Source organism: Nelusetta ayraudi, unplaced genomic scaffold (assembly GCF_046127955.1).
Source record: "Nelusetta ayraudi isolate G7.1 ecotype Tasmania unplaced genomic scaffold, CSIRO-AGI_Nayr_v1 ptg000048l, whole genome shotgun sequence".
Classification (NCBI taxonomy): Eukaryota; Metazoa; Chordata; class Actinopteri; order Tetraodontiformes; family Monacanthidae; genus Nelusetta; species Nelusetta ayraudi.
Window position 1 is genome coordinate 18,462,101 of NW_027466098.1, and position 24,894 is coordinate 18,486,994.

At 44.8% G+C, this 24,894-nt stretch overlaps 2 protein-coding genes across 5 annotated transcripts in view; one reads left to right on the forward strand and one right to left on the reverse strand.

The window, feature by feature from the left end:
- Positions 1–24,894, reverse strand: part of pxylp1 (2-phosphoxylose phosphatase 1) — a 32,571-nt gene that overhangs the window by 6,486 nt on the left and 1,191 nt on the right. Inside the window, exons 1-3 of one of the 4 annotated variants that reach the window (XM_076036881.1) lie at positions 6,750–6,895; positions 5,421–5,560; positions 10–198 (exon numbers count right to left, since the gene is read on the reverse strand). In XM_076036881.1, the coding sequence (XP_075892996.1) occupies positions 10–198; positions 5,421–5,502 (271 nt within the window). In that variant the 5' untranslated portion in view covers positions 5,503–5,560; positions 6,750–6,895. Of the gene's footprint in view, positions 1–9; positions 199–1,983; positions 2,086–5,420; positions 5,561–6,345; positions 6,470–6,749; positions 6,896–24,894 lie in introns of those variants that run through there. The other 3 variants (XM_076036882.1, XM_076036883.1, XM_076036880.1) reach the window with 3 other exon arrangements.
- LOC142895646 (solute carrier family 25 member 36-A-like) lies at positions 12,600–19,772 on the forward strand. Its single transcript, XM_076036879.1, has 7 exons — positions 12,600–13,054; positions 14,716–14,880; positions 15,267–15,344; positions 16,543–16,643; positions 18,545–18,611; positions 18,724–19,013; positions 19,103–19,772. Exons 1-7 carry the CDS (start codon positions 13,014–13,016, stop codon positions 19,294–19,296), a joined length of 936 nt encoding a protein of 311 aa, XP_075892994.1. The 5' UTR covers positions 12,600–13,013; the 3' UTR covers positions 19,297–19,772.

Sequence of the window (24,894 nt, forward strand, 5' to 3'; positions counted from 1 at the left end):
GCTCCTCACCCTCCCACGCTTGCTCGCTGCGGTTGGGAGTGTTGCAGTAGCCGTAAGCTTCAGATAAGGGGTTCGGCTCCAGGGTGTGAAGCGCTGGGAAAACTCTCTTTCTGCTCTTCCCCACCGCTGAGGCGCCGCCGCCGTCCAGAGCCGGGAAGGTTCGATCCTCCGCGGTGGGCGTGGTGGGGATCAGGTTCACTGTAGAGAGGCACAATCAAAGCTGGAGGTTAGTGATGAGGAAAACAAACTAATGTGCGCCAAGATGATCAATCCACAGAATGTAAAATTTAAAGACCACTCGTTGCGTTCAGACTGCAGGCGAATCTGATTCAAATCAGATTCCTCCTCAAATCCAATTTTAAGGGCTGACTGTCCACACTGCTTTTAGCAAGTGTCCACCAGTATCCACACCTGGAATGTCGCTCTCTGGTGTGGCGCATTGGGTCTTGCGTCGCGTAGAGTGACGTCACGGACAGCCAAAACCCGATCAGTGCGTTTTGAGCTGTTCAGACTGAGACGCATCTGTACAAATGTGATTTGAAACTGCCTCCCGAGCCTGGTTTCAATCTGTTTTGCAAAAATCGGATTTAATGTGATTTGTGACTGTTCTGACAACAAAAGAGCCATCCGGTTTCAATCTGGATGGGCTAAAAATCTGATTTTGGCTGCCAGTCTGAACGCACCCTGAACTTAACAGTAAACCAACGTAACTGGGCCTCATCTCCATTTCCACTGCACTTCACAGCCAATCACACTGGTACCAGCGTGTTGCCTGGACACCGGTGACCTGTGACCCTTCAAGGGGGAAAAAAAAAACAACCCAACAAGAAGGGAGACAGTCTGGGAACTGGAAGGCTGATTCAAAAGAAGCCAAGTCTTTAGAACAGACTGGAGCTGGAGCAGGGCAAGAAGAGAATCCAAGGATTTAGAGGTACGTGAGCCAAAATCAGAGTAACAAGCAGCCGCGGCTGCTTTACTCAAGCCTGTGGCTCATAGTTCCCATCCAAAGTATTATGATGACGGATTTTAAAATAAAAATAATGAACCAAACAGGCACAGTGCACACACACACACACACACACACACACACACACACACACACACACACACACACGCACACGCGGAAGCCATGCATTACATCACAGTGCAGATACAGCAGGGAGAAACCGTTATTTTATTATCATAAAGTGGAAGTGATTGATGGCGTCTGGACAAACCTTCAGACAAAGTGGCCCTGCAGGCACCCACACAAAGCAGAAGCCACACACAGTTTTTACACTGACGTCACTCTGCTAATTCTCAATCAATAGCCGCCCTAAATTCACTGATGGGCCGTTTTTGGATCGAAATGGTGGATCGGCCAACAGGAAGCAGGACACTTTACTATTCGGGACACGGGCACTCTGGCGCTCTCAACTTATCAATGCATACATTTCACTATCTGACATCTCAGGTTAGCAGAGGTGAAAAAAGTGGAGTTGCTAGAGAAGACTGCAATTGACGTGCAGGAACGCTGCAGAAACAACAACCACCACAGCTGGACCACAGGGACAGCAGCAGCAGAGGAGGATGAAGTGTAGTCAGGGTGACTCAACTAAACTGGCTGGCTATCAACCAAAAGTCCCAATCAGGGCTTCCCCCCAGTGCAAAAACTTTTAAAAAATAAATAAATAATTAATCAAGCCAATTAAGCAGCAAGAAAGGCCTCAATATGGAAATAAAATGTGAAGATAAGAAGAAAAAAAACCCAGTAAAAGCCCTTTTTAATTGGCACAGATTCCACAAATATCTCAGCTCAAAAGACATCATTTAGGTCGAGCGGCCAGATAATTATTTACTGCTTTGAACTGAACTGCACCCAGAACAACAACACAACACTGAACATGTCTACAGTACATATGAGACCTGCTCTGGTCCAACACGCCAAGCAGGCAGGTTTCCGTTAAAAAGAGCAACTTTGGATCTTCGTAAAGAAAGACTCACCGCTGAGGGAGAGGAAGAGGAGCGCGGCCGCTGCAGAGCCCATCTTGGTGACTGCTGGCTTCACTGTGCGTCCAGGCAGCCACACACACTGGAGCTCATTCATTAGCACAACCTGCCCACCCCCCCACCCCCCCAAACTCTGCCTGCCCCTCCAGCCACAGCTCCACAAGCACGCGCACGCGCACACGCACACGCCTGCCAAGACTAAACAAACTTTTCAGCTCATTCACAGTCACCTACACAATGAGGCTTTTGTCAGTGCCGTTGGCTCAAAAGCACTGAGAAGGTGCACGGCGACAACCCAGACCATGACTCTGTGCTGCGGCAATGCGCTCGTGGAAAATAAAGCACTTGCACGCACATACACACATACGCACTTTAAACTGTCTCAGCTTTCCGTCCCGCATGAAGAAAAGATTTTAAACGGGGAAGAAAAACCCTGCTGCCAACCCACTCGGTCAGAACCATGGTGATTGTCGTTGCATTCCTCTCCTCCTACTAGCAACATAAAACGTATACGTGCAAGCCACATACAATACTCTATATACTCACAAGTACAAAGCTAAAAAAAATAGTCTCCCTGTTCAGTTTTAGAAGCCTCCTCCTCGCTGCGAGGCACATGCAGAGCAGGGAGATGGTTTGCGCACGTCAATCTGTGCTGGTGACACTGCCAAAGTGACGACTGGGTGGATGTGTCCTCGGGGAAAGCGTTGAGGCGGCGCAGCGACACCAACGTCGAGCCAAAATCGTCTTCCTCAAACGTTGGCAGCTTCAGCTTAAGCTTAAATTACGGGGATGCTGGAAACGACTGCCAGCGTTGCGCAGGCATACAAGGCTTTTTTTTTTTTTAAAAGCTTCAAGCTTCTCCGCGACTTGGTACTGTCTGCTCGCTTTTCAGAGGGCAACAAGGTCGGGCGGTGAGTGAGGGGGTGAGTCACTGCCTGTGTAGAAGAATGTTCTGCCAGAGCAACGGCCTCACTGTTGAGCGCTGCGAGTGAGGGAGTGGCTGCAGAGCAGCAAGGTCACACAGCCCTGAAGCCTTGATGCTATCAGCAGCTGCTACCTTGGTAGGATGTTTGAAATGAGTCCTGCAGCATCAGGGCTTCGAAGGATGCAACAACCGAAGAAGCAGAAAACAGGCAGACGTGCAACCACTGCATAGGAGCTCGTGTTTTGTGTTTCGGTGGGAGCAATGGCCATCATGTCCTCATGTTTCACTGTGGTAATACGCCACTAACAAACGTTAAAGCTGACATCAAAGCTGACCCATTTCACTTTGCCTCTTTTTGGTTGCAGAAGAACAAACTGTTACGAAACTACTGTTTGTATCAACAGATGTTTAATTTGCAGGAAAGTGTATTGAAATATATTTCTGACTGTTGTCACAGTTGTGTTTAATGCTGCTAAGCACAAGCCCGAAACAACCTCAAGCTGTCGTCGAAAGCTGACCACAGATAACCAATGAAGGGCTTCTGAGTCAACGTGAGATTCACAGTCCGAATTGTTGATTTGACCCTGGACTGAAGTTGTGATGACCCAGTCGTGCTCCGTTAACCTGACACCGTCCTCAGCGACACGAGTCCTGAACGTGCGTTGTGTTTTAACGTTCAAATGAAAGCCTCCGGTCTTAGCGCGATAAGCCCAGGGACACACTGCCTGCCGCAGCACCGAGGGTTGGTCTGGTGGGTAGGAATGTGAGGAATGTGGTGGGCTAATATTTGCGAGGCTCTCAGAGCTTTGCCCGATTAACACTTGAGAGCACCTGTTGACAATGGATGGAATAAATAATTCTCTGTGATTCTCTAAAACTTGCTGAACCTCGTTTTGCTTCAAGTTTACGGCGGCCCTCTCAACTTTTCCCTCCTCTCTTTCAGCAATCCGCAAATGCAGTTTCCCGTCATTGTGACCGGTTGCAAAAAACGCTGGCATGTCTGCTGCCGTGTCAGCCATCTGGAGTTCTCCAATGTGATCATTTTGCACCATAATTTCATCCTTCGTCGCCGTGTTGGTTTTAATCAGAGGTAGCATGGAGCCAAACGGAGGCGTTTACACCAGTATCTGTCATCAGCCGCGCCACAAATGATAATAAATGCATCAGAGGGATTTACTAACAGGAAGGGACGGACAGAGGACAGTACAGCGCAGAGAGTCTGGACTGAAATGCCCGGTACAGAAAGACGCTTTCATAGAAAACAGAAATGTGGAACAAAAACAGATTCTGACCATCTATTAAACATGGAAAGAAATCCCATGCGCTCTCATCCCGCACTTCTCCCAGATAATGGCTCAAATCCTGCCCACAGAGTGCGATGCATAAATGATGACAGAGTAGCTTTTCTCCAAACGTGTTGCTCAGGAGGAAAAGAAAAGAAAGGAGGAGGTTCGCTGGGCTGAAACAAAATCCAACTGGGAAAACCCAGCAGTGAAAGGTACAGGCATAAGAACCTACATACTAAAAAAAGTTGCGGTGTGTTTTTCTCTCAGCGTGGCCTCTTCTCCTGGCGTCTGAATGTTTTCCAGAGAGAGATGATTACAGGGCAGGAGGTATGAGAGGCTGTGATTGCCAGGCATTAAGGAGGGAGGTAATGACGACTGGGGGAGACAAGTGTGTACTCAGCATCGCAAAAATTGCAGTCACTCCAAAATGATCGGTATGAGCCTCATGGGTTGCTGCTTTATTTCAGGCATCTCTAACCTTGCACTTTTTGAAATATAAACGCAATGAGCAGTGGAAGAGGTGAACACTTAAACTGTTCCGCATGTAAGCGTCTGAAAATGAACGGGAGCCGGGATCTGAGCAAAAGCAGAGAACGGAGAATGAGCATGCAGTCGGAAATGCCAGCTCGCTGAATCCCACTCTAATCTTGTGTGTATGTGTGTGTGCGTGTTAGAGAGAGAGAGAGAGAGAGAGAGAGAGAGAGAGAGAGAGAGAGAGAGAGAGAGAGCATGATTTACAGGACTCTAATCCTATATGCTATCCAGACACAAGCTTACCATCATAACAAAACAGTTTTACTGCATCTGCATTTGCTCAGGACTGGAGAATAAATTTTCATTTTAAGTGTGCGCCTCCCCTGCTTCATCACCCACTTTTTAAAAACCATACGAGGAGCATCCAGGTCATGACCGCTCCCGTCTGCTCAGCAGCAGCTTCCTGCATTCTTTGCAGCTGGGTGGCTGGGGGCGGGGGGGGGCATGCCCTACATGGACCTACAGGAGATGCTGAACAATGACATGGTGCAAGGCGGACACATTCGCATTCACCTCATCATTTCACAGCAAGACGTGAGAGTGGCTTGAATGGGGCCCTCTGAGCACAAACGGGAAGGAAAATGTCTTTTGTTTTGTTTACAACGAAACGTAAACACTGATCAAAGGGTTCTGAGAGGAACATTTACACGCAAAGCAGTTCAATTAAAATCAAGGAGCACACTTACAGAACTGGAGGCTGAGACTGACGATGGCCAGCGTGGCCACGCCCACCACCACCAGGAGGAGGAAGCGGTTGCGAGCCAGCATCGTGTCACGTGATTGGTCCGCGTCCCCTTTTGTCAGCCATCCAGACCCGGGCCAAACCCTGTCAGGGTAGAGGAGACGCAGTTTTTTTTTGTTTTTTTTTTATATAAGAGTTGAGTGTGTAACAACAGCACACAACAGCATAATAGTAATGCCAATTGTAATTAGAATAGCTCAAGGCCTAATCAGCAACAGCGGAACTTTGACAGCATCAAGGTAACGTTAAAAAAAAAAAAAAAAAAAAAAATGCAGTCACAAAATTCACCAGCTCCGTTTGGAAACCAAACCTAGAAAACCATCAGCGGCGAGAACCCATGACGACATGTGCGCACTGTTGTAAAGTTTTCAGCTCAAGTCAGCAGTTGTGGATGCCTTATAAAGAGAAGAGAACAGGGCAGATGGTTGAGGTGGGGAAATGGGAGAGGACCAAATCAAAATGGGCAGCAAATGGAGCCCTACGCCATAAAAACCCTTCCATTAGACGGTCTGAAATACTCCCAGAGCCCCAGAGCTCAAGCCTACGTGTGACCGAGGTGCCGCTGCTGCTGCTGCTGCATGACACAAACATGCTCAAGTCACGATGCCGGTACTTTCATTCTCAGCAGAGCACATATATTTCAACGACACCGAGAGAATGAAACGTTCGTGCGAACAACAGTTACGCACTTACCTCAATGTGGCTGTCATTCATTTGAGGAACATCGTTTAGAGTGATATTTTAAAAAGGCAGCTATTGTGTCACAAAGAGTGAAATCTCAGCTTCACTAAGCGCTCGTTACACTTGTACGCCGTGCGCTTGAGCTCATGTGAACGCGCGTTTTCGAAAATAATTTCTGGAATTCGTACAGCTTGCTGGAGAAACTTGAGACGACGTGCCAGTAAACTAAACGCTTGTTGGCCGATCAGCTAGCTAGTTAGCGGCGGGCACTCGTTACCGCGTTACTACAACTACAATTGCAACCGTTCCAGGAACAGCGCTGACACAAAACGAAATTCCCTCTAAACTTCTTGCGACGAACCAACTGACGAACTTGTTGCTTCCAACTAGACACATGAAAGCGTCGACGGGGAACCTTCGCTTTGACGTCAGCGTACAACTGACCGAGTCGTGCCATTTAAAAGCCACAAAGCCGTTTATTCTCAACGGGAAGATCAGCGACCAAACAACAAAGTGTAAACATTTGTCTTAGCGGATGTATCGTGGTTTCCCCCCCTAATTTTTCAAGTCACGTTCCAGCCATTATTCTTACCCTCAACTGTTGTGGGTCTGGGAGCCTTGTCGGTGGGAAACTGTAACACTTGAATCCAGCGCTTCGTTTTCTCTCTCTTGCCACCGTAGACCGAGTGGCTCCGAGCCCACCGGGAAGCTAAACGGAACGAGCGCCGACATTTCCGGTGTGTTGTTAACAAAATAAAGCGCCACCTAGACACTTTGGGATGGCAACGTAGCATATTTAGCGGTGCTCGTTAAACGGCGAACCTCTCTTAAGATGCCTTTGCATTTAAAGTCATCTGACATCTACAAAACAACACACCGAGCGCTTGTTTAGGATACCCAATACTTTTTGGAATAAGTATGGTAATAATCGTTATTCGGTAAGTATGATAACTCATGGACATGCAACATTTACATTGCTGAATGTGCAAAAAAATATATACATATATTTTTTTTTTTTAATTTTTGCCTTGCGACATGCTCTGACTTTTTAGAGAATAAAAAAAAAATGCCCTTTTGTATTTGCCGTTTCCGGCAATAGTCTTACTCTATTTTTTTACTTGACAGCTAGGGGGAAAATGCATTTTACTCCCTTTCTGTGGATGGGCGGCCTCGTCACACTGATGGCACTGCACCATCTGCTGGCCAAAGAGCAACAGTGCATTTCTTGGTTTATTAATGCAACTGATGAATGTGGTACTTAAAACGCGCTGCGTTAAAACTAACGCGCCCACACACACACACACACACACACACACACGCGCACTTCTGCCCTGTCGCTGTATCAGTGTGACGCAGAAAGTATTTTATAAGGGCTATAAGGGCAGGCCATTATAAAGAAAATTGATTTGGGGGAATCCCCCAAAAAATGCTGACAAGATCTGTGTCACACACAACACACAAGGCATCCTGTTGCTAATAAACCCTTACTGCTTTCTTATCAGAAATGTAGCACCAAAAAAAGCACCAAAAACATAAAACAAAACAAGCGCTTGTACACAAAAGTTGTTTCACTTATCAGTTCATTTGCCCTTTTTTTTACTATGGCGATGTATCCCACTACTTGAACATTCATTCATTCATCTTCCATACCTGCTTATTCCCGAGCTCAGCTCAGGGTCTGCTGGAGCCTCTCCCAGCTGTCATAGGGCGAAGGTAGGGTGACACCCTGGATAAGTCGCCAGTTCATCGCAGGGCCTCATAGAGACAAACAACCATTCACACTCACATGCACACCTACGGACAATTTAGAGTGTTCAATAGACCTCACATGCATGTTTTTGGATTGTGGGAGGAAGCCGGAGAACCCAGAGAGAAACCACGCAGACACAGGGAGAGCATGCAAACTCCACACAGAAAGGCCCCAGGCCCGGAATTGAACCCACGACCTTCTTGCTGTGAGGCGGCAGCGCTGACCACTGCACCACCCCGACTTGAACGTATGAAAGTTCAATGCTGCTTCTGCTGCACAAGATTTGAGAGAAACGTATGTTTTGTCACAAGATTCCAGATTTAAACAAGCTGAGAAGGACTGTGAGATAAAGATGATCAGCATGTATCCTCCTGACTAGACTAAAAAAAAAGAGGGGTGAGGATGGGTGGACATTATCGCTCTTGTATCTGTAAGGGAGTCACAGGAAAAATCCAGTTTGTGATTAAAGCTGATTGAATCAGGTGGAATCAGGAGGCGTCCAGGGCTTCATTGGGACATGCATAAATGCTCCCTTAACCCCTCTGCCGCAGTAATATCTGAAGGTACGGCAGTCATATGAGCTGATGAGCTGAACGTGCAACCACTTATAGCTTTCTGTCCCACCCTTCTCTGAGACAAGTCATGGGACAAGGAGCGTGATGCAAGTTATTTGCCAAGGCGTGACTCTGTTGGATGTCCAGAAATTCCGCCAGAAATTTTAAGCAGTTGCAGAGCGCTCTATCCTTATTTTTTATTTTTCCCCCTCTAGTTGTTTTCATTTAATGCACCTTTTACAGATGTTGTTTTTGGCACTGCTGATGGGTTATTGGGCGACACGGTGGCGCAGTGGTTAGCGCTGCCGCCTCACAGCAAGAAGGTCGTGGGTTCGATTCCGGGCCTGGGACCTTTCTGTGTGGAGTTTGCATGTTCTCCTTGTGTCTCCGTGGGTTCTCTCCGGGTTCTCTGGCGTCCTCCCACACTCCAAAAACATGCATGTGAGGTCAATTGAACACTCTAAATTGTCTGTAGGTCTGCATGTGAGTGTGAATGGTTGTTTGTCTCTATGAGGCCCTGCGATGAACTGGCGACTTGTCCAGGGTGTCACCCTGCCTTCGCCCTATGACAGCTGGGAGAGGCTCCAGCAGACCCTGAGCTGAGCTCGGGAATAAGCAGGTATGGAAGATGAATGAATGAATGATGGGTTATTGAAGCCATATTGTTATCATTGTTATACAGCATACAGCATAGAGCTGTATAACAATACAGCAGTCGTTGTTATTGTTTTTAACTGGGAGAGTCATCCTTAAAAATTGAAACGTAACCCTGGGGCCCACTGAGATTATTTATTTATCTAGTTACTGTTGTGTTCTCTTGACAGTTGGTCACCGTCATGGTGGCCAGTATGTTTCTATTGAGCCCCAAAGTGATGACACCCTTTGAGACTAAAACCTCACCTCAAATATTCGCATATACTCTTTAATACAAAGTCCAATCTCAGATATTTGTAAAAGCACATGGCACATGTGATTAAAGCATGGGTACCTCTGTAGTGACCGGCAGCTCTGTCGTGATATGCAGCACAAATAAACCCTGTGAACTAATACTGGTTAAACTTTAACTCGTGTTTTCCACAAAGAAGCGTCCGGTTCTCAGGGCACTCTCTTCTTATAAAGTGTGGAACAGGAGTGAACAAATTGTGCAATATAAGCACCTGAACATATTACATACACATAGTAGGAAAAAATCTACTTAAAAAATATGTAATGTTTTCAAAAATGAAGGTTTAAAGTGGAACCTTCCCTCTTGCGTTGACTAAATCACGTTGCAGTAGCTTTAATAAAGAAGACCAAATTCATCATTTAGCTTTTAATGAGCAGGTCTCCCTTTTGGAGATGAAATGAAGCACTGAGCTCTCAAACTCACCTGTGGAACACACTGGGACTCGGCGATTCTTGCAGAACATACAGCAGTCTCCTAATATGGGGACTGTGACACAGATCTTGTCAGAAATCTTTCACCTGTGAGGGATTTCCCCAAATCAATTTTCTTTATAAGGGAGAACCCTAATATGGTCACCACACACTTTCTGCGTCAAACTGATATGGCGACAGAGCAGAAGGATGTGTGTGTGTGTGTGTGTGTGTGTGTGTGTGTGTGTGTGTGTGTGTGTGTGTGTGTGTGTGTGTGCGCGCGTTTTTTTTTGTTTTTGTTTTTTTTTATTGAGACGGTACTATTACATTTGATCCTTGAGCGTTTTCTCCGTACCCCTTGGCTTACAGGCCGTACCAAACTGCAACAGCAGTTTGAATTCTGATCGACTGACTCACATTAGCAAGCTTTAAAAGTTTGGTATGCCATCAAACTGAGGGAGGCTGCTTGAATGAAAATGTTTTACAACTCATGAGTTCAGATTTATTCCTTCATGTTGGGAAGGGATCATTTCCATGACACCCAAACCATACAAAAAAAAGTACACTTTACATAAACATGTTCCAAAACACAGTGTGGCTTCTGGCTTGTTTGCTGTCACACCCACAGCAAAAAGTTCCAGGGACAATGTTTACTCTCAAAGGTCAGACTAACATTTAATACGATTATTTTAAGAGAGATATGTGCAGAAGACACCAAGATTTTCACTTCTGCCTCACAGATAAAAAAAAACCCAACAATAAATAAATAAATAAAAACACCAGAAAAAACAAAAAATGCAGCTTAACAAACTCATGTCATCCAGAATCATTTTTGTTATTATGAAAACAGACTATTTTTTCCCTCTCAGTTGCACAAATTCTGCAGTTGGGTTTGCTGGTTTGCACCTTTGGAGGGTTTTTTTTCTCGCTCTCTTGGGCAACTCGGTCAGTCGGGTCAGACATTTGGGACATGTGGCTCAACAAATTTTAGTTGCAATGCAAAATCCTAGAAACATTCTCAGTATGCACCACGCATGCTAAGAAAAGGCGGACAAGCACATGCATTATGCACTCTCAGGAACCCGCAGCCAGTTGTCCGAAAATAGTTGAACGGTCAACAAACATTTCCACTTGTTTGGGGCACCCAGGACCAGTTTTCAGCAGTCTTCCAAAAGTGGAACTGGGCACTTTAAGTGAGTTGGTCACCTTCATTTAAATGGGTTGGGCCTTGATAAGGAGTTTTTTTTTTATTATTATTATGAATACAATAACTAAAGCTGATAACCGATCACTGAAACTAAAATGCATTTGCAGTTGAACTATATATTTGCAAGATTAAAACAGAACAATTACAGTCCGTTCAACTGCTTAATTTCATAGAACCTCTTTTTGTATTTAATTAGACAAATGTTGAGTCCACTACACTTTCTTTGTAAAATTGTTACTGCTTTACTTTGCCGGAAACATACGTATCAGTTTTTTTTTTATTCAAGGAATGGAAATAAAAAAAGCTTTTCTAGCTGACTTTGCAATGTGTAAACAGCCATAAGCTACTTTGTCATAAATGGAAGATGCAAACGAACAGGATAGAAGAGGATGTGTTTGTTACCGCCAAAGCAGCTTTTTAAAAACCTTTTACTTTGCCCCATAAAGTAGAACATGGCCCGGCGACTGGCTTGTCTCTCTCTTGCGTGCCATACAGTCAGTCAGTGAGCTGGCTGATTAGATGAGAAAGTGCTGCACGTGATTCAAGTGGGTTGGGTGCCTTTGTAATTATAAAATTAGGTGGTGTGTGGAATTTATTATGCTGCCTAAATTGGAAAACCAAGTTTGCAGTTTAGCTTACAAAGTTACCAAACGTGAGTGCACAGAGAGCCTGCATGCATGATAAAGGTCACATACTGCAAAATTAATTGAGGTCAAGTAAGTCCATAGGTTTTACACATTTTTCTGCTAGGGTTCAAGTTATTCTTAAGTGAAATATGTTGCAACCTGTACGAGGCTACGTGCAAACTTTAACAATCAACCCTTTGCTACTTAAGTACTGTTGCGTAATACAGCAACAGTACGAAGAGGAAAACTAATCTCTATAAATGTCATTTGGCTACTCATCGTATGTACTTCAAGCATATGGGCTACATCGGTGTAGTATCTTTTTCAGAATCAAGGTGTGGATTCACCTTCCATGAACTGACACTGTGACTCATTGTTTGCACAGCCCAAAACGCACGTTATTATACAGTGCACTTTCCCTGAGAACCTGATTTTTCACCGGGCACCTTTCAAACCGTGGCGTGTCCGTGTACAAAAGAATTCCTTTGTGCAAGACAGTTGCGTTCACTTTGCACTGCAGCGTTCCACCTCCAACATCAGCAAGTTTTAAAAGGCCGTGCATCCACAAATATGTAATTGCAAGCAGTTGACCTCCAACTGGTAAAATCATTCTATTTTTTCGAGGGCTCTGTGATAGCAAAAATAGTATGTGTACTTGATGGGATTGTTAAGCAAGGCCACTCCTGCAGTTATGTAAGCCTGACAGCAATTAGAATCCCTCCTGCGATCACCACATTGTGTCATTAACTCTCGTATGAACCATATCTGAACCTATGCCAAGACTATTGCGTCAGCTGTGCGTACATTTCTGTCGCAGACACCTTCTTCTTGGCCGAGACAACTCGACTCCTGCCCTTCAAAATAAAAGCAGTATCACGTGAAGGAGTAGTGACGGGGCGGGCTTACAGGGCGCGTCGACCAATCAGCGCCTCTGTTTGCAGTTTCCCATTCGGCAATAAACATTGGTGGAAGCTGATCGACACGGCTTACACGGGGCTGGGCACGGCAACGCGAATGAGGCCGAGCAACTCCCCGGTGGTCGCGTTGGTGTTTGCAAGAGAGCAATTATTCAGCGTTGCCTAGGCCTGACCACAGCATGGTGGAGTATGCCGAGGGAGATGCACAACTGTCGCCGTGACGTCCACCTTTTCGCGGCCACGGAAGACTGTTAGCTTCCCGAGCTAACTGGGGCTAGCTCCTTTAGCCGTTACATATCGTCGTTTTTTCTCCCCGCATCTGACCTCTACCACAACAGAGGCGCCGTGCATCCGCCGCAACGAGGACTGGGGTCGTTCCTCCCGGTTCCCGCCCCATTGTCCCCTGGTGTTGGTTCCCCGTGGACGGCTCCCGAATATGATACATAATGAGTCAACGAGACACCATAGTTCACCTGTTTGCTGGAGGGTGAGTATCTACATCTTTACATTTCCCGGCTAGTTAGCCTCCTCCTCCCCGGTGCTAACTGTTGTTGCTAGCCAGATGGGGGCGAGACGAGATGTCACGTCGCCTATGCGCTGATCACTGATCGATTTGCTTTGACGTCGTGGAAGTGCAGCAGCGTGTCCACATGGCAGCTGGGTCTTGTCATTCCGAGCGGCTCGCTCAATGTCACGAGTTCCAATGACAATCCGCTGCGTGAAATTAATAGGGGTTGATGTGTCATCGCCGCACGGCTCCGTGTTTGGGTCGCACCGTGCGAGCTTCGGGTCGTTTGGGCTTTGTACCGGTGGATGAAACGTGAGCGTGTCATGTTCGCTTGCCACTTTCGTCGGCGCGTCAAAACACGTTTATCGAAGAGCCGCGAGCGGGTCAGGAATTCGACGGTTGCGATTGATGCGACGTTCGAACGTCACAACACGGCGGTGGCTTATCTCGTCCCGCATTCCGGCAGTGTGCCACGACTCGGTTGGACTCTGAATTATCGCTCTGACGGTGGCCGTGGAAAAAAAAAAAAAAATTCGTGATCCCATACGTTCCGATTATCTACAAATGGCTTACATAAGCTGCGTAAAATGAGATCGGGTATGTGTCATATCGGGCCATAAAAAATTGCATCCGTGTTTTTCCTCCAGTAGCGTTTTTTTCCTCTATTTGGCCGTGTGTGTGTGTGTGTGTGTGTGTGTGTGTGTGTGTGTGTGTGTGTGTGTGTGTGTGTGTGTGTGTGTGTGTGTGTGTGTGTTCTTTAAGGTCAACGTAAATAAACAACCCGACCCCTAAGTGCTAAGTGGGTATATTAGCAGTAGAGTTTGTTTTGATTTTTTTCTTCTCCTCTCGTTTGCAGATGAAAATCAGCCCCAACTTTTGATAAATTATCTGGCCTTGTTCTGCTAAAGTAAACAGACAAACAAAAATTTGTGGGGGAAAAAAAAAAAAATACATATATATATATATGTATATCTTATCTTCTATCTTTTCGTTCCACTGAAAATGGGTTTGTCAATTTTTCCACTCCACGCAGAATGAAAAGCTGGGTTGGAAAGATGGTGAACGCATGATAAGTGTCACTGGCCCTAATTACCGGCCCTGCGTCACATTCTTGCTAAAACATGCATCGGTCAGTGAGAACAAGAAAACTACTGACAGTTCAAATCAAGTATTGTGCTGTATTATGCTGATGTTCAGCAAGTACTTGCCGCAAATCAACACCCGATGGTATCAGCCACGTGACTTGATTAACGCAGTTGTCTGTTCTAGCAGACAATGCGTTTTGCAGACTGATTTTCTTCTTCAACAGACACCAACATTCCTTATGTTCTCTCATATACCTCATTGTGCGATGTTTTTTTGTTTGTTTTTGTGTGTGTGTGTGTGTGTGTGTGTGTGTGTGTGTGTGTGTGTGTGTGTGTGTGTGTGTGTGTGTGTGTGTGACCCATACCATAGATTGTTAAAATTCCTGCAACCGCATCATATGCCAGTTTAATAATGGCCAAAAAAGCAAAAACAAAGACACTCTGTGTCACAGGACTAGTCATTGGGTGTGAAAAGCTGCGGTTCCAGCTCTTGCGTCCTGGTAATGCTGTCAAGTTTTTCTGTGTGACCTTCAGCCCGTCTGTCTTTTAATTTAGATGTGGGGGAACGGTTGGAGCTATATTGACCTGCCCGCTGGAAGTAGTGAAGACCCGTCTGCAGTCGTCCTCCGTCACACTATACGTATCTGAGGTTCAGCTCAATACCGTCAATGCAGCCAGTGTGGCCCGTGTGTCGCCGCCGGGCCCTCTTCACTGTCTCAAGTAGGTGTTTCACATTTGTCTGATGACTTGTACAGACTCGCTCAACATTTCCAAATCATTAAATCAATATGACGTTTCTTCTCCTCCTCATGTTTTAAATCAAGTATCCTTGCCATATGTATAATCAGTGCTAAAGTCTGGGCTTGTTAAAAGGGCAATGTTGCACACTAAACTGGATGATAAACCAAAATGTTTAGAAGGTTGTTAAAGAGACAGCCATATTGGTTGAATGCTCTGGAAAAACCTGATCGTTATTTAAAACGAAGAAACCTTGACCAGTGGTTCAGTATTTGTGCAATGCAAACAACAAGCTCTTAAGTGCATATTTGCTGAAGAACGTCCTTAAACTGGATACGCAATGAAATTTCAACCTGTTCGGTCCACAGGTTGATTTTGGAGAAAGAAGGACCTCGTTCTCTCTTCAGAGGTCTGGGGCCAAACTTGGTGGGTGTGGCGCCTTCCAGGTAAGCTCTACTTGAGTCGTTGACATTCTTTTGAGTATAAATGGTTTGCGGTTTGTACATATATACATATATATATATATATGTATATATATATATATATATATGTATATATATATATATATATATACATATATATATATACATATATATATATATATATATATATATATATATATATATATATATATATATATATATATATACATATATATATATATATAAAGTCATACCCAACGAAAAGAATGCATTATGCACAATATAACACACACTTAAAGCGTATTTTAAGTGTACCAAAAATGTGTCAACTTTAAAAATGTGTGTAACCGTTAGGCCTTCCGTGAGGTTAGCAGGTGCCAAAGGTGTTATTAGGGCTGCAGGTCTCATTCATCACCGACCCTCTCATAAGACGCGGTAACAGCTGCAGCATTTTGAAAACACTATTTTATTGTCATGGAAACCCCATTAGTGGCATCAGCTGGGCGACAACTTTGCACCGCCGGTGTCATTAATTAGCTGTCATGGCAGAATCAGAGAGGAGCCTAATGGCGTTGCACATCTGCTGATCACCAGTAGGCTGGTGCTTGTGCTTGGCACATGTGAAGTGTTTTGTTAGCATATGAAACAAGTCGCCGGTGATGCGTTCCAGCAGCTCTAAACTGTGACTGCGCATTTTCAAAACAGCATGTGACTAATGAGCTCCAAGCATCATTAACTGTCTAATGAAGCACATTTGATGGTTGAGTTTAAAAGCAAGTCTGAACGAGTGTTGGGCTGCCGAAAGAGGACAAACAATTCACATACATATATATATATATATATATGTATATATATATATATATATATATATATATATATCCCATTATAGTCACAGTGATTTGGACCTCTACTAATTGGAGAAAACAAACATAAGACGTGTGCTTTTGCACTGACTGGTCTCTCTGTCCGACCAGGCTCATTTGCTGAAGTTGCTGTTCATACTGGCAGCTTTTCTCTTCCGGGAATTTTTTTTAAGCTCAATAAGCTCCACACAACTACCGTTTTGTTTAGTTTTCCAAATGCTGTGCAATTAGCCAACCATTTATGTGGCCTGGAGCACAACACTGCTTGGGATTAATGACGCTGAAGAATGATATGATGGCGGTAGAAAAGCTGCTGCACCTTGTATACACGGGTGTTGAGCTCTTGTGTCTTCTGCCAGGGCGATCTACTTTGCTGCTTACTCCACTGCAAAAGAGAAGCTAAATGGTGTGTTCGAACCAGACTCCACACAGGTACACATGGCATCAGCAGGAATGGCAGGTAACTATACATCCACTCAGTGCTCGCAAGGAATTTTTTTAGTTTTTAATGGACGGGGCTTAGCTGGAAGCAAAGGCAACGGTCATCCAATCACAGTTTGGGCGAGTTTTCACCGGTGGTGGATTAAATCCTGTCTTTATTTAACTTGTGTGCAATATTTTTTTTAGTAATGTTATATTTGATCAAATATTCTCGTTTCACTTCATGTATCTTTTTTGTATTAATGGTGGCCTGAAGTCCTTTCTAGAAATAAAGCTTTCACTCGTTGTTGTGTGGACCCCATAAATGATGGGCAGTGTTCTGACAGAAGACCTTTTAACAGAGCGTTCTTGTTTACTGTAATGAGCAGTACGCTCATCATGATGTTTTCTGCAGCTCTAGATTTAAAAAAAAAAAATTTAATTCATATTAATGAGGCAAGCAGCTTCTTTGTATTCTAAAATGAAGGCTGTCATGTATATTGTGGATAGAAACACACACACACACACACACACACACACACACACACACACACAAATCAGTTGGTCATGTTGGATCCTGAAGGCTCCTCCCTCTCCCTTTCTAAAGCAACAGTCAACTCTCGTGTAGTTTCTCAATTTGGGATCAATAAAGTTCAAGCTAATCTAATCTAATCTTCTCTTCTCTACTCACGCATTTAATGTTGATGCTTCAGTTAATGTGACGCTACAACCTTAATTACAAAGCTTGTTAATGTGAGCAGGCTATTGATGCTGTCTCACTATTGCAGCACTCTGCCAAAGGTTTCCTCCTGCGCCACTCCAGTTCTTTCAACCTCATCACCACGCCTGCTCAGTCAGTTCAGCCAAACGGCAGCCGAGCCGAGTCTGCGTCTGCACCACTCGCCGCACACTGTACACTGCGACTCGGATCCCTCGGCCAGCCAGTCAAGGTCATCATTTATCACACTTTGAAGGGTTAAACCTGACCGTGATGAGACGCTGACGACACAGTAACAGTGCTGTACAGTCGCACTCCCCGTTACTTTGCTTCTGTTCCGCACGACGATGGACGTACTTGCTGTCGGAAGTGATTCCAGGATCAGGGGTCGGCGTCTCAGCCCAAAACCTTTGCCTCCACCATTCACAATTTAACTGCTTTCTGCTCTTAGCAGGTCATATTTCCCTTTTTTTGTTTTCCTTTTTTTAAAGAGACTGAACCAGACCTCAGCTGTGTTCTCTCCCTTCCGCTCTCCTGGTTGGGGACGGTCATTTCAGATTAGGATGTGGTGGGTTACGTTCTGTGGTATGAGTTGGGGGAATGGGGACGTGTAATGGTTGCATGCTGGTCATTTTGCTACACACGAGCCTGTGTCTGTTTTAGGCTTAAACTCTACCATAGCTCTCCTCTCGCAAGGGCATGAGACCCCCACACCACCAGGGGTCTCTAGCTGCATCTGTGAGGAGTTACTTGGGTCTGCGTGAGTACTCACCACAGATCTGTGCTTCTTTGTTTTCCTCTGGTTTCTTCTCTCTCTCTCTCTCTCTCTCTCTGCCTGTCTGTCCACTGCTCCCTCTAGGTCAATGCATAAAAAGGAGGTTGTTTTAAATAGCTGTTTGCATGTTTTTCAAGTTGTTTTTTTTTGTTTGTTTTTTTGTGTAATGGCAGTTGCTCCCCTCTTAGCGCACTTTTAGTCAAGGAGGCTAGCTCTCCTTATCTAAGCTGCCTTTGTGGCTGTACATTTAAATTAAAACAAAAATTTGTAAGGGTTAATCATTTTTATTTTTTTTTCTTACCCGCATAAACGCAGCTTAAAGAAGTTTGACCTCTGAATTAGAATTTTAGAGTTTTGGGGCTGTTAATTGCACCACTGGCAGCTTGACAGTAGTACTGTGAGATTTTGAACAAAGTGTAATGCTGGAGGCTTTTTTTCTCCTCCACAGGTTTTACAGCCATCACAGTGACCAATCCAATATGGCTTATAAAGACCAGACTACAGTTGGACGCCAGGTAAATGGGACTGAAAAGCAGCGCTTTGTGCGTCAACGTCACCGAAGGAGCTGCAGTTGTCACATTTTCTAGTGTTTGTCTTTGATTTTGACCCAAATCCGACGCTGCTCAGGAATCGAGGCGAGGAAAGGATGAGCGCCTTCGAGTGCACGCGGCGGGTGTACCAGGCGGACGGCCTGCGTGGCTTCTACAGGGGCATGTCGGCGTCCTACGCCGGCATCTCAGAGACTGTGATCCACTTTGTGATCTATGAAAGCATCAAGCGTCGACTCCTGGAGGCCAAAGCCCCACCGAACGCGAACGAGGAAGAGGAGGTTTCGAAGGATGCGGCGGACTTTGCGGGGATGATGCTCGCCGCTGCCACCTCCAAGACCTGTGCCACATCCATCGCTTACCCTCATGGTGAGGTTTTTAGTTTTAGTTTTGTGCGCCCAAAGATAAAAAAATCGTCGGATTCCTTAACCGTTTGCTTGTAATGTTTTGCTCTACAGAAGTGATCCGGACCAGGTTACGGGAGGAGGGCACCAAGTACACGTCCTTCTTTCAGACTCTGAGAACAGTGCCCAAGGAGGAGGGCTACCGGGCCCTGTACCGCGGCCTCACCACCCACCTGGTCCGGCAGATCCCCAACACCGCCATCATGATGTGCACCTACGAGCTGGTTGTCTACCTCCTGAGTGGTTAAGCCCCCTGCCCCCGCCACCCTGCACCTAGCTCTTAGATGCAAACCAGCCCCCTGTCCAGAGAGCAAATGGAGCGACTGTGCACAGAGACCCAGACGGCGGGACCAGCAGATTTTTTTGTCAAGAGAGCAGGAACACTCAGATGTTCCTCACGTTGCTGTTGGCATTTGGGTCTAGAAGTGGCAAAGAGAAAAGACGCCTCCTGTTTTTGTTTGTTTAAATTTAATCCTTTCGTCCTTTTCGGTTCAATTTGTTCAATCTGGTATCTGAGGTTGGACGCCTGAAGGAAGAACCTGGAGTGTAGTATAATTCTTCCTTTTAACTAATGAAAGAGAACTGCCTTGTGGATAGAAACCCCCCCTTAGTGTTTTTTGATTGTTCTTGTCACTTTACTGAAGGTCACTTTTGAACATTCTATTAGCTTAAAGGTTGGTCTAACATACGAGTGAAGGGTTGAAACACAAGACATAGGCGGATGGTCAGAGAAAAGCACGGTGGTCAGAGAAAAAAAAAATGTAAAGTTTTACATTGGTACTGTGTGATTTAGGTGCCCTTAAAGAATGTTTCATTTTAAGCCTTTGTCACAGCGCAGAAATTAACACGCATATAGCTGTGTCGCTGTCAGCTAAAAAGCTAAAGAATTATTGACATACTAAAAAAAAAAACATGAAACATTTGGTCAAATAGGTTGCAAGAGTTTGAGGTGAACCTAAAAAAAGCATATAATCCTTTTTAAATACTGGAATAGAAGAAACAAACATGGAGTAACTTGACCAAAGTCAAGGAAGTCTTAACACTGACTGTCGTACCGCAAACTGATCGTAAATATTGTTAACAAATATTTAATACTGACATATATATATTTACATATGAAGGCATTGAAAATAAATATTGTGTGTCTAATGTCATGATGGCACTTGACTGACTCAAAGTGACCATCTCCGTAGTCTGTGAATCCGCCTTCCCCTCCCCCAGGCTGGGAAGTTTACTCTACAACCTTGTACAGCTTAGCCAGTGTGTGGAGACAGCGGCCCAGCAGTTTGCTCTTCACAAACACACCGACTAACCGCAGTCCAGTATAAAGAATAGCTTTGTCAACCACCTCCCCCTGTTGTTGTTTCAGCAAAGTGTTGTGTCTTTTAACCGGTTAAAAGCAAGGCAACTTTTTTCTTTTGCTTTACTCGTCTTTTCTGGAACCTTTGCGTGTTAAGGTAACCCTCCGCCCTTTCCTTTTAACCTTATTTTCCAATTCATGTCACATCTCAAAGAGGTAAAAAAGGACAAAAGCATCTCATGTGACTGTTAACTGCAGTTACACCTGAAGTCACACGAAATATTCAGTGCTGATACTCATTGCAAACCTGCAGGTTTGAGGCTATGCTGTTTTCCCCATGATTCTTGCAACGATGCACGGTTACCATCCTACATTAACAGCATGAGCTACTACCAGTGCTCCGGTGTACTCTGAACCTTCACTTACAACTTATTCAAACACTTGTAAGTGGTTCAACAGGGCAGAGTACTCTTCTGCGTGGCCGTTAGCATGCCCAGCTACTGTGGAAGGGATTAAGCTAGCTTTCCCCAGCCTCTTTGTGCTCCAGTACAAAAAAGGGTTTAAAAAAAAAAAAAAACACCTGCTTCAGATGCTCTGCTTCCCTCCGGAATCCGGTACCATCAACTCAATGTTGTGAGACACCCAGGGGTGACCTCTGTTGCTGCTACAAGTGTCAGGATGGTTGTCTGTCATGGTGCTAGCGACACTTGGTTTCGAAACATGAAGGACTATGCACACAGTGTGGGTTTACTGTAGTTCAGACGGTCAACATAACCCATTTCCGCTCTTGTTTTGGGTGAATTTACCCTTTAACCTTGTGTTAATTTCCGTCTCTTGTCAGTTTTATCCTATGACACACTGTTTCCCTGCATCCCATGGTTATGTTGCACCCACATGGTTGCACTGTGCCAGTAAGAGAGCGCGAGAGTGTGTGTGTGTGTGTGTGTGTGTGTGTGTGTGTGTGTGTGTGTGTGTGTGTGTGTGTGTGTGTGTGTGTGTGTGTGTGTGTGTGTGTGTGTGTGTGTGTGTGTGTGTGTGTGTGTGTCCTTGCTTAGATGACAATCCCATGTCATATTCAACTCACATGAGTGTGTGTGTGTGTGTGTGTTCATGTGCATTGAGAAGAAAGACCTGCAAACAGTGTTTTTATATTTTTAAAATAAATTGTTGCCTTCTCCCAGCGTCCTGTGTTTTATTCCTCGTTGTGAGTCTGCTGCGAGTGCGGCTCTGTCTCTGCATTCTGCCCCTGTTCTTCTCACCGTACCCGGTTTGGGTTTTTTTAAACACAAAGTCAATAAAAGAAAAAAATGCAATAGGTCAACGTCTTGAAATGTTCCTCCGACCTAAGTAGTCCTGTTATGGTGTGCAGGGTCTCTCAGAAGTTTTGCCTATTTTTTTAAGCACAGGACTTCCATCAGAAACATTCTTTAATGTTCTTGTGTTTACTATCACACTTTCAACATAATGAATCAAGGTTTGTTGTTGATTAGCTGAATTGGACGTTTCAGTTTGAAGAAAAAGCAAAGTGTTAAGGAAACATTCCATCTGGCCAACCAAGTTGACAACACAGGAACTTATGCAGAATGTCCCTACTTTAAAGATGTATGTGATGCCATCAATATTTTCAAAATGTGTATATTAAATTGTGGCCCTGCTATGAACTGGCGACTTGTCCAGGGTGTCACCCTGCCTTTGCCCTCAGACAGCTGGGATAGGCTCCAGCAGACCCCCGTGACCCTGAATAGGAATAAGCGGGTATAGAAGATGAACGAATGAATGTATATTAAATCCTGAAATTATGGTGGAAAATATAAAAATGTAAACTACAATAAGCAAGAGGGCCAGGGTTGGCACCACATTGGCTGGTGTCTTTTTGTAAGCCTTAACCACCAGGTGGCGCTGTTGGCGGCCGCAGCTTCCTCTGTTCCCTCACCATCACCATCAGTTGGTGCAAAAATGCATTCAAACCACGGTGTATATTTCTTATTTATTCATCATTCTTCAAGAATACAAATAAAAGGAATTTAGCTGCCTGTGTTACATCTTATCTGCACCTTTTAGGGTACCATGAGGTACGGCTTATGGATCTTGCCAAATTATTCATAAGGAAATCAAACATGATGGATTGACTGTCAGAAAAGATGCCAGAGAGGAAACAGCTCTCAATGAGAAGAAGAAAAAAAAAAAACATACCCACCTAATTTACAGCTCTTTTCCTGGCCTGAGCAGCATCATCACATTAGTTCCAGCAGGACCAAGCCTGTGTCAGACATTGAACATATTCATTCTGTGTCAGACTGAGGGAGAGGAATGTGTTCCCAAAACAGGCTCCGCACTCTTGCCAGCAGCGCGTCAGTGTTCTCAGAATAATACCGAATGCCTTGGGGTGTTGGTTGTGCCTCACTTTTAATTTGAGCACTGGGGAGCCAGTGTGGAAGAAGGAGAAAAAGCTGATGGGAGCCACGCAGAGGCCCTGGCTGCACCTTGTTTACCTCTGAATCACAGCTTGCTACAGCAAAAAGAAGAAAAAAAAAAAGCACAGGAAGAGCGAGCAAAAAATGTTCTTTTATATTTCCTCTGATGGGATTTTGTTGAATTTTATTTAAAGATTAAACTTAATACATATAAAGTTTTTTTTTTTTAATCTCTCTTGCTTTTGAATCGTTTTTCTGCAGCCTGTCGCTCTGCACACCTTCCAATTTCCTCTTCCACCAATGTGACTTCTCATTTCGGAGAACCTGCAGGGACCCCTGCCCTCATAGGTCCCCTCCCAACACCAGAGGAAGCAGCTTTAGTTAATGTGGAGTAAAATCCAATCCGGCATAAAAAAATAAAAAAAAACTCCTCCTGAACTTCTTGCAACAAAGTATCCAAAGTAAAGAAGCCCCCGAAATTCCAAACAACAGTGACAATATGATCAACAGAGAGTGCAGCAGATGAGTCAGCCAAAGACCACAGGTCGGGGAAGCACTAACAGTTTCTCCCTCAGTGCTGAAGTCGTGGACCATCTTGCAAAAATGGAAATCAAACAATGGACATTTGTACACCATCTGGAGAATTTGGATTAAATTTTCACTTCAAACCCAATTATAAAGCACATGAGCTACGCACACATAGCACTGGCTGGCGTCGACAGATCCTCCCTTCGGCTGCAAAAGCCACACTGGTTCGGGTGAATCCAGGGGCATCTCTCTGTGGCACACACACACAGAAAGATGTACAAATCGCCAACATATGGGCAGTGAAAGTGAAGGGAAGTTCAGCCAAAGCTTGAACAAACTATCCCGGCTCGGTCTTGTTCAATAACATGCGGCTCTACTTTTGAGGCGAGTTCAGAGATGGAAGAGAAGAAGAAAAACTTGTTGGATGGAGAGGTGACGGATCGACCGAGACAAATGGCGGAGAGGGAAAAAAAAGAGGCAGAGAGGGAAGAGGAAGAGGGATAGATTGGAGAGGAAGTGAGGCTGATGATATAATGAAAGACAGAGAGGGGGGGGGGGGACATTTGATGCAAATTGCGTAGGACTTGAAGGACGATTGGGTTTGTGTCGGTTAGAACAGCAGAGGCTGACAGGCACGCACGCAGCGTTTAATTCAGTACCTCCTTCGCAAAGAATCGATTGGCACAAAAGTATGCTTTTACGCAACACATAATCTACCGCACAGACACACTAACGCATGTACACACACGGTGCAGGGCAGCTCTAAGTCCTTCTCTTATGACTTTATGATATGGAGACAGCAGCAGAAGAGATATATGGGTCATTTCACCAGTCAAAACTAGGTCAACCACAAGCTGACCTTACCGATCCATTTCCCCGGCAGACACGTGAGGGATATTGACTGGGATCTCATTGTTGAGAAGTAGGACAGGAGAATTACAGAGGTGTTTTTTTTTTATGACTTTGTTAAACGGCTTCCCGAATGGTTCACGGAAAAGGGTCAGACAAGCAAGATCTTCTTTGTCCAACCCATCAGCGTCATTTACCCCTGGTTTTCCTTGACATTGATTTGAGGCCAGCTGGCTCACAGACTGATAGTCCACTTCTTCCACAATGGGTCTGATCCAATCTTGGCCACTTGCATATGTTTAGGTGAGACAGAAATAGAGTCATCTTCTCATTACTCTCATCATGACCTGTTTCTTAAGATGAGATCACAACTGTGGTCACTGCTCGTCTCCGCCACTGTTTACCTCACTGTGTAGGGGCGTGGTCATGCCGATGACCCTGCAGCACATTGCACTATGATGATGTAGCAATAATTGTGCTGTCTTCTCATGGATTCTTTATTGTAAGATTTTGGTTAATAAGTACAAACACCTCAACCTCCTCCGTGGGCAAGCAAACATTTATATGCATCCATTTTTAGTTACATATTTAAAGCAAATCTGTGTGTTCTTTGTGTGTTGTTCTGATTTTGAATGCTTTTGTGTGCCACAATGCATATGCCCAAAATGTTAGAATTTTTCTGTATCATATAGATTGTGCTACATCCGAAAACTGGGTTTACCAAAAATGTATTTTCTCCTGTGTAATTTGTATGT